Source organism: Cheilinus undulatus, linkage group 14, assembly GCF_018320785.1.
Source record: "Cheilinus undulatus linkage group 14, ASM1832078v1, whole genome shotgun sequence".
NCBI classification, from domain to species: Eukaryota; Metazoa; Chordata; class Actinopteri; order Labriformes; family Labridae; genus Cheilinus; species Cheilinus undulatus.
Window position 1 is genome coordinate 41115049 of NC_054878.1, and position 18594 is coordinate 41133642.

Genomic DNA, 18594 nt, shown 5'->3' on the forward strand with positions numbered 1-18594 from the left:
GGTAATGTTACTGAATTCTGCTCTCTCTTTGCCCGGATCAGCCCGGTAAGCAGAGTGGTCGGTCAGTGAAGAAGCGAGCTCAGGATTTCCTCCTCAGGTGGAGTTTCTTTGGAGCCAGAGTAATGCACAACCTCACGCTTAACAACGCCTCCAGCTTCGGTAGGAACATTCTAGCAAATTTGAATTACTTACACACAATTTTAAGGTTTTATTTTTTTCATTAAGGTTTGATTATTCTCTTAAAAATTTACCAAGCCTTACCTTACACCCCAGATAGTTGACAGAACATGGCATGGAATAGTAAATACATAGTAGGTATGCACAACCCCAGGGTATAGGCTCTTTGTAGATGACATCAGGCAGGAGTGGAGAACTCCTGATGGGAGGCAGGAAGTGATCTCAACATAGAGAAATGCTACCAAAAAGGCCATGTTTTGAGATGTTCATGACTATGCCGTGTTCAAAGTTGTCAAAAGTTTTCAACTAAACCCGAGAGTTGTGAAATATTCAAGCAAAAAAAAGGAAAAAAAATGTATAGAGATAGGCAGAAGGCAGAAATAAAAGAAGCCTCCATCTGAGCCTGGCATGGTCCATTTTGACAAAGTGGTCTGGTTTGCTTCAGTACAGTTCTGTAATGGTTTAGCTCATTAAACTCTGATCTTGTCTGTGCTTCCTCAGCTGATGTCTGTCCAGTCTCACTCGTTGTGAAAGGAAATCTGTCTGTCATGTAATCCAGAACATTTGGCTCAGCTTAGTTGTGCTGGTTGTTTGACTCCCAAAAGGCTCTTCATTTGGTATCAGTTTGGCTTTAATATGTGGCTTAAATAACCACAAAGAATGGAGGAAAGAAAACTGGCTTTTTAATGGGAGCTAGCGACTGTGGCTCACATTAAAGGCCTGTGTCCACAGCTGGCAGTACTGATAACCTCCTGTTAAGAGCGCTTCTCAACACCCTTGTTACCAAGTTACAAAAAATGAATCCTGCTTTCCACGACAGAATCTGTAACGTCGTTTTAAAATTGCTTATGCATATTTCAGAATCACGCAGTAGACATGCAGACAAAGTAAAGGAATCCTGTCCTGACTCAGGCAGCAGCTACTGACCTGAAAACTACCCTTGACAAAAGAAAAGGAAAGACGAGTTCAATCCATTTCTCCTTCGCTGTTGTCAGAAGTTCTGCCCCTTGCTGATTTTGATTGGCAAGTGAGGGAGAAATGACACTGATGAGCGCAGTGCTGTTACAAAAGTTGAACATTTTTCAACGAAGAGCGCTTTAAGAATGGCAACAAACAGCTGGTGTTGAGGTCTGCCGGACTGAGTATTTTGTGATATTTATCACCTCCACTCCAGATAAATCTGTGTCAACATTCTGTTAGGAAAAATCCCTTTTTTGGGAAGTGTGGGGTCATACTCAGTGTATGTTTAAGCTTTCAGATAATTGCAGACCTGTAAAGCAACTGTAACTTTCCTCTGTTCCAATTCATTCCTAATGGCTGTCCCCTACTTCCTGACCCACAACAGACATTAATGTATCATCAGAATCACGTGAAAACCTGATGTTCTACAAACATTAGCTTGTTAAGCAGCTTTGTAATGACTGTGTAATGACAATTGACTGTTGTCAAGTCATTACACAATTCTTTACTATCAGCTTTTTCCCTTTAAATAGAGAAATGTTGTCCAGTTCTGATAAAACTGCTGCCATAGCTACAGGGTGGGGGAAGTCACTCCCTTAGGCCTGCAACTAGCATTCGTTTTGCCAATTATTTACCTGCTGATCTCATTTTTTAATGATCACGAACCTCAGGACTGGTGAAATAATAACAAAATTCCTACACTTTTAATACTGGGCATTTAAATACAGGCATATTCAATTCAACTTGAAACTAAGTTATTTTGGCTTTTGCTTGTTTTAAGAATCTCTTGTAGGAATGCCTTTATTACACTGGTAAACTTAAAGGGATATTTTGGTATTTTTAAACTTGTGTGGTAAAAAGTACTTGACAATGGTAGTGGCAATAGCCTCCATGGATTTTGAGGGCATTACCCCTTCATACAGGACACGCTTGGAGAAGTTAGGCTATACAGCATAGCAGGTAGGTATAATTTCTCTGTGTAATTCTCTGTGTTGCAATGTGAGCTTTTGCTACTGGCTACGTGCTCTTAAGCCTCAGCGTATCTGATCAGCTGATGATCTTATCACTGGGATTAATGCCACTACTATCCCCAAGTACCCTATACAACCCAACTTCAAAAACACCGAAATATCCCTTTAAAGTTTCCCCATCGAATCTACATCAGTCCATGTTATCCATCAAACAAAATGTCCCTCATTGCATCAAACTGGTTATATTTTTAAGACCTAAACTTTAGATGTGGTGCTGAATTTGGCCTCCTCTCAACAGTTTGTTTTGTTGACTTTCAAAATGAAAAGAACTGAACTCAAAGAAGGGAACAGTGTGTATGTTTTGACATTTGCAAAGGGAGTGCAACAGTCCTTGGCCTTCTTACTATAAATCTGTAATTGCCAGGCCCAACTTATTAATTTTGTGCTCCTTTCATCCATCATAATGCCTCCAGGATTTGCTGAACACCCACACAAACACACACACAAGGCTAATACCAGCCAGCTCGGAGCAGACTGTTACAACAGGGTCATAAATTATAATGGTCCAGACTCGTCTTGATCAAACAAAGTCTTATCTAGCAGGTCGCGTGCTCTCTGTTCAAACACTGGCATGCTGAGTTTGTGTACGTGAATAAACACAAACCATTTGGTGGCTCCCTCTGTGAACTCTGAATGAAGCTCAAACACGGACAGAAGGCTTGAAACGTGCGACCCTGCAGGTCAAACAGAGAGGAGCTTGGGCCCAAAGGTCACACAGGAGATAAAACAGTCAGCTCAGCTGGAGTCGGGACATCATATCTTTGCTCTTATGTACATTCTGATTCCCGCAGGTTCCTTCCACCTGATCAGGATGCTGTTAGACGAGTACATCCTGCTGGCTCTGGAGACTCAGTTCAATAATGACAAGGAGCAGGACCTGCAGAACCTGCTGGACAAATACATGAAAAATTCAGGTATCACATCAAAAACTACACAGGAACAGACATGTTTTGCTGTTGACAATGTAATTGAAGGCATTCCTTTGTTTTTAAAACATAGTGGGCCTCATTCAATCGAAGATTTTTCTTCAATTTTTCATAAGAAAGTTTTATAAGAGAAATCTATGTGGGATTCCTGACATGTTCTGAAACTGCTGAATTATTCTTACCTGTGAATGGAGTTACTGGTTCAGACGTTGTTTTCATAAGAATTGACAAGCATCATGCTGTGATAAGAAAAAGGTGCTTTCCAGATGAATTAAAAATAGTAAAATAAGGTCATTTTTTTCAAAGTGAGTATGATTTGACTAAAACGTGCATTTATTCTAACACCTGATGCTTTAAAATTATGGAAAATTATTTAAACCAGTGATACTCAACCAGCAGCTCTCCAGCCCCATGTGGCTCTTTAGGGACCAGTTGCGGCTCTTTTAAGGCTTACGTGGAAAAAATAATCCTCCTTGAAATTTTTATAAAGGTAAACACTGTCATATCAATAATAGTATTACCAAGACAAAAAAGACAGATTTTTATCACAAAATATAAATGAAAAGTTTTAACTTTTTTTTTTTTAAATCTGTGCATTATTACCGTTGGATACACGCACGACAGAGGAACTTGCGCTAGAGAGAAAGAGCTGAGGAAGCCCACTAGTGCTGCCTTTCTTCAGTGAGTTCATTCATTGAGGTATGCTACCTTGTGTTCAAACTGAAGCTTCTTATGCCCTCTTTTAACAGTTTTCTAAAGTCACTTCCTGCTGATGCGCTCCCCAACTTTGTATTTGTTTTATGATTATTGTGATAAGCGCCAGCATCGACGAACCTAACACACACCTACCACATGTTGAGATAACGTAATATCTAATGAAACCTGTCCAAACGTGGGTGTTTTATCGATCTTTAATTCACTGCTGATAATAAATACTGTAGAAAGAGCAGGAACATAAAACCAAGGCTACAAAATGAGGCAGGGCTGAACAATGTGTCTAGGAGAGCTGCAGGTATGACGCATTTGTACTTGTTTACACACCCATACCTGTGTGTGAGTGTAGGATTTTATTGTTTTAATCAAGTGTCTAATGAAAAAACTCCTACATGTGTGTTACATTTATGTTCATAGTTCAATATTGTATGATACTTGACCATATTTAAGTCATTAGGTGTGCATATTATTTAATTAAATAAGAGTTGATTTGTTCTATTTATGTAGCACTTCTGAATCTCTGGCAAACGCATAGTTTGGAATAAAATGAATATGCATAAAACAATAAAACAGAACTGCCAAGAATGGAAATTCTTCTTCCAAATCAAATGCACCAGAACTATTTTTTTTAGCAGTTATATAAATTAGATTTTTATTTAAAGAATAAGAAACTTTTTCAAAGCACGGAAGCACTTTAATATTGGCTGCAAAAGACCTACAAATACACCTGAATGTCTTTTACAAGACCTGATGCATTTCTGTCTCTTTTTAGATGCGAGTAAAGCAGCCTTCACAGCCTCTCCTAGCTCCTGCTTCCTAGCCAACCGTAACAAGGCCAGTGCTGCCATCGACCAATCAGTGAAGAACGAGTCTCCAGGAGTACACGCCTACATGTCTCTGTCAACCAATCAGCAGCAGAGTCTGGAAACAGGCTCCATCATCTACCAGGGGACAGAGTCAACAGGGTTTACTGTTTCAGGTAATTTTTCAGTCAATCAATCTTTTTTTTGTAAAGCACAATTCATAACTAAAGTTATCTCAAGATACTTTACAAACGGAGCAGGTTTAGATTGTACTTTTTGATGTGGCCTAGTATAATAAAGGTTCAACGCTAATCAGTCTGAGCATAGCACTAGTAGTGTTTAGCCCCGTTACAGTGGTGAATAAAACCATCCCAGGCCTTTAAATGAAGCAGGCTTGTTACTAGAGGCAGGCCTCTGTATTTTATTTTCTCTGCCTGGGAACATTTTTTTAATATTTATATCCCCCCTTGTGCTTGTATACTGGCACAAACATAAACGTGCCGTAACAGAGTAAGCTAAAACAGCTGATTTCATGTTCGGGAACAACGAGCAAAAAAAAAAAAAAAAAAAAAACCTTAAATGCTGATCAGGTTTGTGGGTTTCACCCCTTTAACTTTGGAGCCATTAGACTCTGAGGTCATACATAAAGAGGCTAATGTGGAATAATCCTGTTGTGTTAACAGTCATTATTTACATATGTGTTTATTTTCACACAGGCATTCAGATGGACTTTTCTCAGGTCAGCGGCCCCCTCATGACGCCCCCTATCTCTCCAGCTGCATTGGTCCACCGAGGCTCCGTCATCAACCAGGGGCCAATGACAGGAAGACCGCTGACTTCTACATCGTCTTCTTCCACCTCCTCTTCCTCCGTTTCCTCCTGCTTGTCTTCTCTCAGTGCCATGACCCAGCTCAGCCCCTGCTCTTCTTACCCAGAGACCCTGTATCACTGCTTACCTCAGACCAGCTCGGGTTATTTTCCTCCTGTCAGCAGCTCCTCTGCCTCAAACTACCAGACTGCTCTCAGGTCAGAATCATCTGGTACAATGAATCAGAAACCTACATAAAGCCTCACTGCAAGTTAAACAACCCAAAATACTTAAAATATATTGAATGATTGGTTTTTCTTTCATCTTTTTTGGTTGTTTGCATTGCATGCAATTATCTTTGAGGTATAGATTTTCGCATTATATGACTAAGTTTGAAAAAGAACTTAATATTCATTTTTTTACTGCTTAACATATATTATTTATTATACAGAATGTTTTTTCTGTGTTTCAGGCCTCAGAGTCAGTGTCTGTCTTCGATTCAGTCTCAGTCCTCTTCACTAGCCTACCATCTCTCTCGGTACCCCTCCTTCAACGACCACCATCATAATAAAGACATCTTCTACAGCCATCATCCCTCATCAAACAGCTCCACCTGCCCCATCACACCATATAACCCTGTAGTTAGAGCCACACCAGGCTACAGCTCAGGCTCTGATCCAGTTCACACTGAACAGGGACTAAACGCTCAGACAGCGACTGAGATTCTGGACTCTGCAGAAGGATTCGGCTTTGTAGGAGCTGGACTGAACCCAACAGGTGGAGGATGTCAGGGACAGACGTACTCTGCTGCAGGAGGACATGGAGGTAAAGATAGCTCAGACATTGGCGGTAATGTGGTGGGTCCCACAAAAGAAAGTCATGCTACCAAGAAAAAAAGTTTAGCAGCTTGATCTGACCAGATTGAAAGGGATTTAGAGTTCACTGTATTTGTTTAAGCATTGTACCAGCTTTTTGGAATTGAAGTTTTCTAGGGTTGGGATCTTCTGCGAACTCCATGACAAACATTTCTCCTGTTGCAGGTTACTTTGGCAACAGTAATTACCTTGACAGCCAGCGGATGACATCACTGGTGGACCAGCATGTATCAGTCATCAGCACTGTGGGAAATCTACGCCCGTTTCAGTCTGGGTACTCTGAAGTCCACGATCCCCTCAACATCCTGGATGAGCCTGGGAGGAAAACAACAGGAGCGTATTTTACTCAGACTGAAACTACAGCAGGTCAGGAAAAAAAAGTTGGAGAAAAAGGGAAAAGATAAAAGCTGTGTAGAATTCTGAAAAATGTGTCAAGAAAATACAACCCCAATTCCAAAATTAATTTCATGAAAATACTAGCTAATTTTGAATTTGATGGCAGCAACACACCTCAAAAAAGTAGGGACAGAGCAACAAAAGACTAAAAGTAAGTAGTACTCAAGAAAAACTGGAGGAGGATTTGCAACTAATTAGGTTAATTGTCAAAAGGTTAGTAACATGACTGGGTATAAACGGAGCATTTTAGAGAGGCAGAGTCTCTGAGGTAAAGATGGGCAGAGGTCCACCAACCTGTGAAAAACTGTGAAAAATGGTGGAAATTTTTCGACCAGACTTTGAATACCCCACCATCTACAGCAGCGGTTCTCAACTGGTCGAGCCTTGGGACCCACCATTAACTTCTCAGTGAAAACTGCAACCCTAATTTCTGATCTTTATTGACTAATCAGGTTTATCTAATGAAAAATATCTCAGTTTGAACCTCAAAAATGCCAAACATGCCACAAATCAAAGATGACAGGCAAACAAAGCTTGTTTTGAAAGGGTTTTGTTGACATTTTTTAAGAATTTTATTTTCAGGAACAAACTGAAAAGGGTTCTGCGACCCACTTTTAGGTCCTGACCCACCAGTTGAGACCTACAGTGCATAACACTATAAAAAGAGTCAGAGAATCTGGAGAAATCTCTGTTTGCAAGGGACAAGGATGAAAGCCAGTATTTGATGCTTGTGATCTTTGAGCCCTCAGGCATCCACTGCATTAAAAACAGGCATGATTCTGTACTGGAATTCACTGCATGGGCTCAGGAACACTTCCAGAAATCACTGTATGTCAAAACAGTTTGTCGTGCCATCCACAAATGCAAGTTTAAACTGTATCATGCAAAGATGAACTCATATGTGAACACACTGACACTGAGGTGAAATGGAAAACTGTCCTTTGGCCATAAAAATCAAAATGTGGGATTCTTTTTAGAAACCCTAGATGCCATGTCCTGTGGACTTAAGAGGAGAGAGAAACCATCCAGCTTGTAATCAGTGCACAGTTCAAAAGTCAACATCTCTGATGGTATGGGGTTGCATTAGTGCCTATGGTGTGGGCAGCCTACACATCTGGAAAGGAACTATCAGTGCTGAAAAGTAGATTGAGGTTTAAGAGCAACATGTGCTCCCATCTAGACAACGTCACTTTCAGGGAAGGCCTTGAATATTTTAGCAAGATAATTGTAAACCACAAAGACCATCCATCACAACAGCATGGCTTCACAGTAGAAGAGTCCAGGTGCTGATTGGCTGAATTGGCCTGTCTACCTTTCACCAGTTTAAAACATTTGGTGCATCATTAAGTGAAAATCCAGCAAAGAAGACCCAGGACTGTTGAGCAGCAAAATCCTACATCAGACAAGAATGGGACAACATTCCTCTCCCTTAACCCCAGCAACTGGTCTCCTCACTTTGTTTACAGACTGTTGTAAAAAAAAGAAGAGGATGTTACACACTGGTAAACATGGCCAGGTACCTACTTTTTTGAGATGTTTTGCTGCCCTCAAATTCAAAATGAGCTAATATTTGCCTTCTGACTTTATGTACTTTCACACAGTGTCCCAATTTTTTGGAATTGGGGTCGTAATAAATGATACATACCTGCTCATTCTGATTTAGTCCGACAACTGGTAATTATATTTTTATTCTCATCTTATGTCATATTTTAAAATTTTGGTCTTATCAAAGCAAAGATTAAATACTTCAAAATTAGTGTGCAATCAAGGCATCGCTGGTATTACAATTATCTTAAAAATCAGTTTTTATTAACTTTCTATTTATTTCTGTCTACTTCTAAGTATACGGCTAAGTAGAGAAAGAATGTCCACATAAAGACTTATAGCTAAAAAAGGAAGCCTCAATACATTTCAGTTGAAAATTGTGCTTGTAATTCTAATGTTATGAATCAACTTAGAGGGAGTGTTATTTGAATGTTTAACATTCTTTTTGATGCCCTCTAGTGGCAAGAAAATCAATCACTGTCGCTTTGTATTTCTTCACTTACATAAAACAAATCAAGTCTGGAGAAAGTACGAAAATGTGTTGTTTCATCCCCAGATCATTCCCTCCCCTCATCAGGATCAGCTCCCTGCATGTTTGGAGTTTCCTCTCACTTCACCTCCCAGGATGCACTGCTTTCACAGCAGCGTGGGCCATCATCTTCAGACGTGCAGGACCTGGTGTCTTCACTGCCTCCCATCAACACTGTGTTCATGGGAGCAGGAGGAGTGCAATGACGGAGGAAGTACAGAGCTTCTGCAGGAGAATGGTACTGAAATCTGGAGTCTAGTTCCTGATGAGTGCACAGAGGATCCAAATGTATGTATGCACCAATGCTATGAGGGGATTCAGAAAGGCTGGCCAAATTTCTGCCCCGAACATCTAAACTTCAAAATACAGCATGAACTTAAGTGACGGAAGCCAGGACGTTCCTGGATAAAGAATAAGTGACATACAGAGAAAGACTGTGTTTGTTTATACCTCTTGAATCCAGGCATTTGTTCTTGCACATCATCGTTTCAAACCAGGATAAGGGGAAATACATTCCAATTAAATTATTGATTATTAATTGAAAAAAAACCATAAAAACTACCTACTTTGATGCAGATTTTATCTGTTGTAGAAATAATAAATTAGTACTTTTAATCCTAAAGTTCAAGTAAATGTAGGACTTCCATTTCATCTGTTTTTTAAAATGTTGTAAATAAATCTTTAATAGTCACAATGGTGTTCCTGTCACTGCCACAGCCTAACAACACTGCTATTTACAGCCACTCTTCCCACATATATTTATAGACAGGTGATATAAAGGCAGCATGTGCAGATTGTTCATTCATAAAAGTTGTTATTGCTGCTGCAAGATGCAGCCGCCTCAGACTTTTATAGAGTACTCACTGTCCTGCTGTCCCATAGTGGAGGAAGTACTTATGTCTTCAAGGGAAAATAGCTACTCTCACAGGTGGTTTTACCATTAGGCAAAGGGAGGGACTGCTCAGGGCCTTGTGCTCCATGGGGCCCCAAGATTTTGTTGATATAGGCATGCATCAAATATGAGAGTCTTAACATGTAAATAAGAGAGAGAGAATAAAATAGCAATAAAATCGATTTCCAAAAAATTCCCTAGGAATACTCCTGGACAGCAAGGTCCAAGCTCCTCATACAATATCGAAATGTCTTCACATCAGGCAATTATCTTTAGATCCTTGTAGAAATATCAAAGCAATTAATTAGTGGATTACTGTGTGGTAAAATGGCATGCAACAAATAAAAATGTGTGATTTGTGACATAGAAGCTGATATTGCATCATTAATTAGTGTATTTTTTTGGTTGGGATCTGACACATGCTAAAGTGGTCAGTGTGCTGAGTTAAATTATGATGCTCTTCTAACAGCTGAGGATCAAATACTGTGGGGGCATTTACAGTTGAATCAGAAAGTATTAAGACCCAGTTCACCTTTAAAAATTTTGTTATGCTGCTGCTTTTGCAGTCATTTTCATTCTCATTAATCTACACACAACACACTATGGAAGCCCATTCCTGCCACTTAAAAAGAAAAATGTGGGAGTTAGGAAATTAAAAAAAAAATCCTAAGTCACTTTCATTGTGCTGTACATAAAGTCAAAATAATGAAAATAAACACTTGATAATAAGAACGTTAAAAAATCTAAAAAATACTAAAACTAAAGAAATTCTGTGATTCATCATGATTAATCACAGCATAGTGATGTGATTAACTTGATTATTTTTTTAATCAATTGACAGCACTAATTATTTTTAAGTTATATCAAAGCAGGTTTTATTGTCTTATCTGATGTTTTTGAGTTCAAACAAAAACATTTAAATCAACACGTTATCATGTACAGTGCTTAACAAATTCATTAGACCACAACCCAAAGTAAGGTTTATGTCACAGCTGCCCTAAATTAACAGCATTGGTAATTACCAAAATCATTTTTTATTTTTCTGTAATGGTTAATACACCAATATATGAAAGCTCTTTAACCCAAATGATATTTTTAATGCTAAAATAGAATTATTATTGTTATCCATGAATTTTCAAATTTACTGATTTACCAAAAAAAAATGAAAAAAATAGTAAAGCACATTATTATTTCTTGGTTAATATGTCAAATGACAGTTATTTACTTGCATTCCTGAACAGAAAAATGAGTTTTAGTGGTTGAATGTTATGCTTAATTTCTGACTTCTCAGAGAAGTCCAGTGAGCCGGCTCAAATTTGGGTATAAAAAGGTGAATTCAGTTTGAAATTCCTCATTCCTGTTCAAAATGGTAAAACGTGGAGAGCTCACTGAAAATGAAAGAGTCCACATTAAAGCACTTCATGATGCTGGATGGTCTCTGAGACAAATATAACAGGTGGTCTAATAAATTTGTTAAGCACTGTAACAGTACATGACTCATTCTAAATGCAAACATGAGAGAATGAGTCAGATGTTTGAGATGAATGACAGTGACGTGTCTCTCCTCTATCCTCCCATCTTGATTGTTTTTTATACGTTATCTACTCAGGAGGAAAATCCATCTCAGGTGCTCATGCAGCGGTGCGGGGACAGATGGTAGCGTATGTAATGATTACAGAATCCCCACGTTAAAATACTTTAATTACTAAGTCAATAACGGCCGCAACAAATGCACGAGCTCCAGTGTAAAAACAACAGAAGGCAGAAGGCAAACTTTGGGCCAATGTTTAACCAGAATTTTGCAGCAGAGCTGACAGAGGCAGCCTCTCTCTCTCTCTTTCTCTTTCTCTCTCTCTCTCTCTCTCTCTGTGGTTTCAGTCTCATGAAGACTACCCAGAAGGTAAAACCATCCTTAAATACTCATTGTATCTGCTATGAGAAACAGTATCTCAAGTATAATGGCCTCTGCATCCGTCCCAACTGTGGCATCAGAGATGCAAGAAGAAAGATAATTTAGAAAGTATTTTCTTTAAATTACAAATAATTTAATTTGGTCTTGTGGATTTACAATAAATAAAGGAAAATATAGAATGAGAGAAACATACATTTTAAAAAGATATACATAAATTACTTAGAATTAACAAACATACTAACATATGAATCTATATGAAAATATTACATTTAAAAGAAAAAAATGTAAATTGTGTTATCATTTCCATTTCTATTTTGATGATCCTACAAAAAAGATTAATAATTAATACCTAGTGTTCTTAGCCAAGTAAATTTAAAATTACAACCATTTATGCCAGCCACACCAAAGCCTGATTACTCCCAGACCTGTTGAATCCAGAAATTTCTTAAATAGAACCTGTCTGACAGAGTGAAGTAGGCTAAAAGATCTCCAACAAATCATGGTGCCATCCAAAGAAATTCAAGAACTGATGAGAAAGACAGTCTATGACATCTGTCAGTCTGGAAAGGCTTACAAAGCCATTTCTAAGGTTCTGGGACTCAAGCAAACTACTGTGAGATCCATTGCCCACAAATGGAGAAAACTTGGAACAGCAGTGAACCTTCCCAGGAGTAGCCATCCTACCAAAATGACTTCAGTGCAATGACAACTCATCCAGGAGGTTCCAAAAGAACCCAGAACAACATCTAAAGACCTGCAGGCCTCACCTGACTCGGGTAAGGTAAGGTCCATGATTCAACAATAAGAAAGAGACAGTGCAAAAATGGCATAATGGGAGAGTTCTGAGGCAGATTTTATGAAGTATAGTCTTCTGTCAGTGTAATGGTTGTCTGCATGGTCAATGTTGTCTGTGTTTTAGTCATCATTTTGACACCATCTTTCTCTATACAAGAGAAGACTGTAGTTAAATTTACCTGATTTAAATGTAGGACTTATTTAAGTAAAGAAAAGAAAGCAAAGAAATTCGGGAAGACTTTTCAAAGTGTTAACTGTAATTTAGCAGTAATAATGACTTAATGGTAGGTATCACTTGTGTCTTTTCCTAAGAACTTTGAATTGCCCAGCAGAGGGCAGCAAACACACATTGAACTCCTCAAGGTGAATGAGTGCAGAAGGCCTCTGTGTGCTCAGGAAAGTTCTGGGCAGAAGTTGATTGGTTTACCTTCAAGAAAGGCTCTGAAAATGTCTTTCAGTACAGCAAAATCAAGGACTCCTTTTGAAAAATGAAATAAACTTGTTTGTATGTTTTTGTAGCACAGCCGAATCACTGATTTTGAAAGAATTAAAAGAAAAAAAATGTTGAATTTTTTTTCCAGGTGGTGTTGCTAAACCCTCAGCAAGTTGTTTGGTATGAAATGAAAAAGTCAGAATTATACAGACGATTAAAACAGGTTGAAACTCAGAGATTATTCAAGACATTTTCAGGTAAGTTTGGAGTTGTTGACAGTTAAAGCTGAGATAACATTTTGCCCAAAGGTCTATTTCTTTGTTAATATTTTTCCCATTTTTTTTCCCTGACCACAGTGATCTCCACCTCAAAAATTAACCAGAGGCGCTTCAACCACAAGGATGAGACCTCACCTACTTTCCAGCTCTCTCCATTCAGCATTACAAGAAAATCAGAGGTACTGAGAAATGGCTGGATGTGATGCAGCCCTGAACCCAGGTAAAAAATAAAACAAAATAAAATAAAAAAATAAATAAAAAGAAGAAGAAGAAATCAAAACTTTCAAACATGCAAGAAAAGATGATACATGGTAACTATTGTTTTTTTTTTGTTTTTGTTTTTGTTTTTTTACTTTTGAATATGTGCAAGAAAGACATGCTCTGACACTGACATAAAAACAACCTGAACTATAAGGGGAAATAAAATTTATAGAATTCTAACAGTCTGTGGTTTAAGACTGGCTGTAAACATGGGGTTTAAGATCATATAAATGACATTTCTGCCCCTTTAGACCCCAAATTATACATTCTAAATTATATATTAAAGCTATATATTGCCTTGGTCTTATGGGCCCTGAAAGAATTATTGATTATTGATTGAAGATAACTAATAACATAAAAAATATGAGGTCCTTCAAACTTTAGAAGCATTACTTAATTTAGAACAAAAATCAGTAACACCTTATTTTAATGGTATTTTGATGGTAATAAATATGACCATCTAGTAATTTCTCAAGAATAAGTTGGTGATAACCTAGTTATAACTTTTTATCACATAAAATCATGTCCTATAATATTAAGTTAGTATTTACCAGATTATAAGGTATTGAATAGTAATTCCTCATAATATTGTGACAGGTTTCTGGTAATAAGGGGTTTTTTGCCAGGCATTTTCTTGAAAATAAGATGATAACTTTTCTACATAAGTTGCTTGATAATTCCCAGATATCTTTTTTTGGCCCACTGCTTAAAAGTGAATACTTCCTGAAGAATATTTAAGTAACTTTCAGGTAATTTTTTAAAGCCTTAATGAATGTTTTCTTAAATATTTCCTTCATAATTCATAAGTCATGTTTTGGTAATTTCTGCAGAAAACACCCTCTTAATTGAACTGAGTCCTTCCCCCATAATTCCCGTGACATTTTTAGGCAATGCCTCCCTTTCAAGTTTTAAGGTAATTTTAAAAGTTATTTTTGAACACATTTATTCTCAATTAACAATCAACTTATATGGAAAAATATCATCATTTCTTAGAAATTACTTGGTAAAAGACACCTAACTATCAGGGAACTGTGAGTTAATCACAATTAACCACATCCATTTCATCCCATTTTAAAATGACACTTTCCTTTTTTACAACTAAAACCAGGCAAGGGTGTCAAACTCAATCACAGCAGGGGCTGGATTCTGTATTTAGGTCTAACCTGAGAGACTAACAGGGTCAACATTTAACAATAAACCATCAACCTCTTTTTCACCAGTTATAAGTTATGGTGAAAAACACTTAGCACTGACAATAAATGATTTTGAGATTTGAAAAGTCTAAATGATAAGCTTAAAGGCTTTAGAGCCATCTGAAGTCAAAACAGGAAATTAGGTATCAAAACATTTTTTTAAAGAGATTTATTAAATACAAAGTCACAATCATGTTTCAAAGGTCAACATATGAGATGAAATTTTAAATTGTGAGTCTAAAAGATCAAATATGGGATTAAAAGTCAAAAGTAAAAGTCAGAACATGACCTAAATTTTAAAAAGGTGAAACTTAAAGCTCCAAAGATGAGATAAAAAGTAAAAATTATAAGTTGATTTATAACTGTAAGGTGCAAAAGTGAAAATATGAAATGAAAACACAAACTAATTCCATTTCCTACATTTCTTGATTTTGTATAATCTAATTTTCCCTACATTTTTCTGAATTTTATGTCTTACAAGGACAAGGATATTTTATACTGGAGGCAATCTGCAGACCTCATACCGGTGGGCCAGTCATAATAAGAATATGATATGATCTTGTGGGCCTGGTATAACTGCACCACGGGGGCCTTGAGTTTGACACCCTTGGCCTAAGGCCAGGTAATTGACTTCCTGTTTGGATCTGTTTAAGGGAGATGGAAGAATTTAACATGAACTTAAATACAGAAGAAGGAAATTGTCATTGATTTTAGAGGAAATACAGGTGCAGATGACTTTTGACTTGTCCACTGAGCTGAGGGTTTTTAACTGAAATGGGACATTAAGGGACAGCGGTGGACATATTTTACATCTCTGCTTTTTGTGGCAGAGAGACACTGACATGGCTTAACCCAAGTGTGCTAACAGGCTCAATTAAGAATGAGATTAATCACGATTTAAAAAAAAGTGCTCTAATTGTGAACCTTGATTAATCACAATTAAAGTGATTAATCTTGACAGCCCTAATATCAAGTTATCTAATACTGGTACTCAGTAATGGTATTTAGTAATATAGTGCATTGTTATCACTTATTTTTTATGTTTTCACTCATTTGAAGTACGTAAGTATGTAAAGTAAGTATGATTTATAAACCAGGGCATGGGTTTAAGATTATGAATATGTGTTTGTGATTGTATTTGTAATTATTTTAACCATGCTTTTTTATTCTGTCTTTTATTGATTTTAAAAGAGGAGATATACTTTTTACTTTATTTCTTCTCTAAATTCCACTCTCAACTTGGAGCCTGAGTTTTGTCAAGATATTTAAATTCAAAAGTTTAAAAAAATCAATTTAAAATAAATCAAGGTTAAAAGTATGAATGAATACAAAAACAGACAGAAAAAAAGATCTCTATTTATTTTTCAGTGAGAAAAGTGTTTGTTTTTGAGACAGCCTGATGAACATTTTTTCAGTTTTAGTTAACATATTAACACTTACGTCTCTGCATACTTGAGTTTTGTGTGCACACTCAGGGGAATTTTTCATCTTGCACACAGAAATCCATTCGTACAGTATAAAAGAAACTAACGATCAACCCAGTCAAGCCCACTCCTCATAGAAAAGACTGGATAAAAGACTTTAGAGGTTTCTGCTCTTATAAGACTCTTCCCTGACTTGGCTCACCTTGGCAGAACCAACAGACATTAATAAGACTCCTAATTACGTCCCTAGCAGCGCCTCAATAGCTGCCTCATCACGTCGAAGTTGAATTCAATCTCCTGGGTTTAAACTGTGGAAGCGCCTGGCTCTTAAGTGAGCGTCTCTGAATTCTCTGAAGTTGTTTTTCCTCTTGTGTCCTTGCAATTAATTTTTTTAACTTTCATGAGCGTCTTTCGAATTCTCAAGTGTGTATTTAGTGTATTGATGTTTTCTTGAAGAGATGGCTGTTGATAAAATTGTTTAATTGCTCACTAATGCTGCACTGAAAGGGAGTGTCTTCGTTTGGATTTATAAGAGATCTTGTAAAACACTGCAGACATTATGCCGCGCAGACATTAACAGAAAATATATAATGATTTACCAGTTTTTCTTTCAGGAAAGCAAGTTTCTTAAGTGAATAGATGGCTTAATGCTTCATTCTCTCAAACAGCAGAAAACAGAGGAGGTGAATACCACCTCCAGGTTAACAAGCTTGTTCAAGATGGAGATACATAAAGTTGAAGAAAAACAGAAAGGGAACTATTCTTTGAATACAATGTGCTGTTTACTCCTTGTGTGTACAGCCCTTAACACATCCAAGGTAAAAGCTGCAGCTTCTCTTTGTGGACTTAATTGCTTCTTTCATGGTGTTCTGAAAAAACCTGGAAAGTTTTTGCCTCATGCGTCACATCTTTTTATTTAGAAGAGTTATCCTTTTCCCTTTTTTAAAATTTATCTTTAAAGTTACAAGAAACACTGGCAAAAATTTAGCCAAACTTACCCCCTTTTAGCCCTCTTTGAATCTGAATTATGGTGAAAGCATTGATTGATTAACCTTGCAAAGCAGATGGAATCCATCTTGCAAAGCTCCCATCTGAACCGTTTGGGTCTGGTTAGAAAGTGACAGGACCAATCAGCGATGAGGGGTAGTACTTTCAGGCGCAGCAGAGTCGTGACGTAAACAAGCAGCAGCAAGAGCTGGTGCAGTTATGGAGGAAGAGATTAGCGTGGATGCTGCACCAGTTTTATCAGAACTTGACAACATTTCTTCATTAAAAGAAGAACAAAGAACAGCAGTGGGTTTTTTTTCTTTTCAGAAACGACTAAAGTTGTGCACTGACATGTCTACAGTCACCATGGTTCGTGTTATCTCTCGGTAACTGCGCTCACGCACCTTGGTCGCGGTTACGTCACGTGTTTTGTTGCTCTGATTGGCCCGTAAATATGTGACAGACAGAACGTTCATCCAATCACACTCTGAGTTTTTTTCAAATCCTCTGCCCTTTCCCAAACGCTTAGTATTGAAGGTTTTACATCCATCTGGCATGCCAGGTTAGCTTTTTGTGCCTTTATTGATAAAGGAGGACAGTGAACAGAGTTGGAAACAGGGACAAGAGAGCTGGGGAGAGACATGCAGGAAAGTGCCACAGGCCAGACTTAAACCCAGGCCAACTGCGTACATAGGATGCGCCTTAAAACCTCTAGGCCACCTGCGCCCCCTGTGGTGTGAAATGTAAACAGTTTAAAGGAACTGGTTCACACACCAGCCTTCAGCTAAAACAAAGCCAGTTAGCACATCTGGTACCTTTTGAAACATCTGCGGGTTAGAGACAGATGAGAATGGTAACCGATTAAACTATGAAAGAAGAAAGAAATGAACTAGAAGCAACAATCTGCTGGCAGAGAGTACATCCCTGCACAATATTATTCAGAACAGATTGCAGATTAATGTCTGGCTGTACCATAAGCTGTGTCATGGTTATTTGATGTTTTGCAGCTTTACTGGACACAGAAAGTCATTGAACATGTTATGTCTCAAGTTTCCATACAAATAAAGTAGGCAAATGGCTTAAATAAATAAATAAAATTAATAATCCAGCCCATCTTGTGCCTAAAACTTTCCTCTTTGCTTGTCAGTGTAAGCTTCATAATAATGGGAGTCAAACAATGCATTTTTAAAATTCCCTTAGTTGCATGTAAGATTGTTTTTGTTTCAGTCGGGATATTTGTCCTTAAGGCCTTTGCACATCAAGGACGATGAGTATATGAGTATACTATTAATCTATTTTTGTTGTATTTATAGCATACTGTATACAATCCTTTCATCTAAGTAATAACGCACACAAAAACTTTCAAGCTCACAAATTCTTTTCACTTTCTTCCTCTCTGCTTTTCACATCATCAACAGTGAAGCCTCCTTTCTTTCCTCTAACAAGAGGAGAAAGGAGCTCCTTTAATGAGCTTTTATAAACTAATGCCATTCATTCAGCTGGAGTCAGAGTGTAGTGTTTGTTAACTCAGAGGAAGTTAGACCAAAGTGCCAAAAACAGAAGACGGCAGTCAAAATCACAAGGTCTTTTTCTTGAAAGGTTGATGCAGGCACACAATTAAATTAAAGCTGCAAGCAGCGGGCCCTCGCAACCCG

General features: G+C 37.7%; 1 protein-coding gene across 1 annotated transcript in view; it reads left to right on the forward strand.

Moving 5' to 3' along the window:
* The window catches only part of rfx6 (regulatory factor X, 6), a 21072-nt gene extending 11809 nt beyond the window's left edge, over nt 1-9263 (forward strand). Inside the window, exons 16-22 of the mRNA XM_041805836.1 lie at nt 42-159; nt 2960-3082; nt 4581-4787; nt 5328-5637; nt 5892-6244; nt 6460-6660; nt 8792-9263. Of these exons, the coding sequence (XP_041661770.1) occupies nt 42-159; nt 2960-3082; nt 4581-4787; nt 5328-5637; nt 5892-6244; nt 6460-6660; nt 8792-8970 (1491 nt within the window). The 3' untranslated portion in view covers nt 8971-9263. The remainder of the gene's footprint in view (nt 1-41; nt 160-2959; nt 3083-4580; nt 4788-5327; nt 5638-5891; nt 6245-6459; nt 6661-8791) is intronic.
* The last annotated feature ends 9331 nt before the right edge of the window (nt 9264-18594 follow it).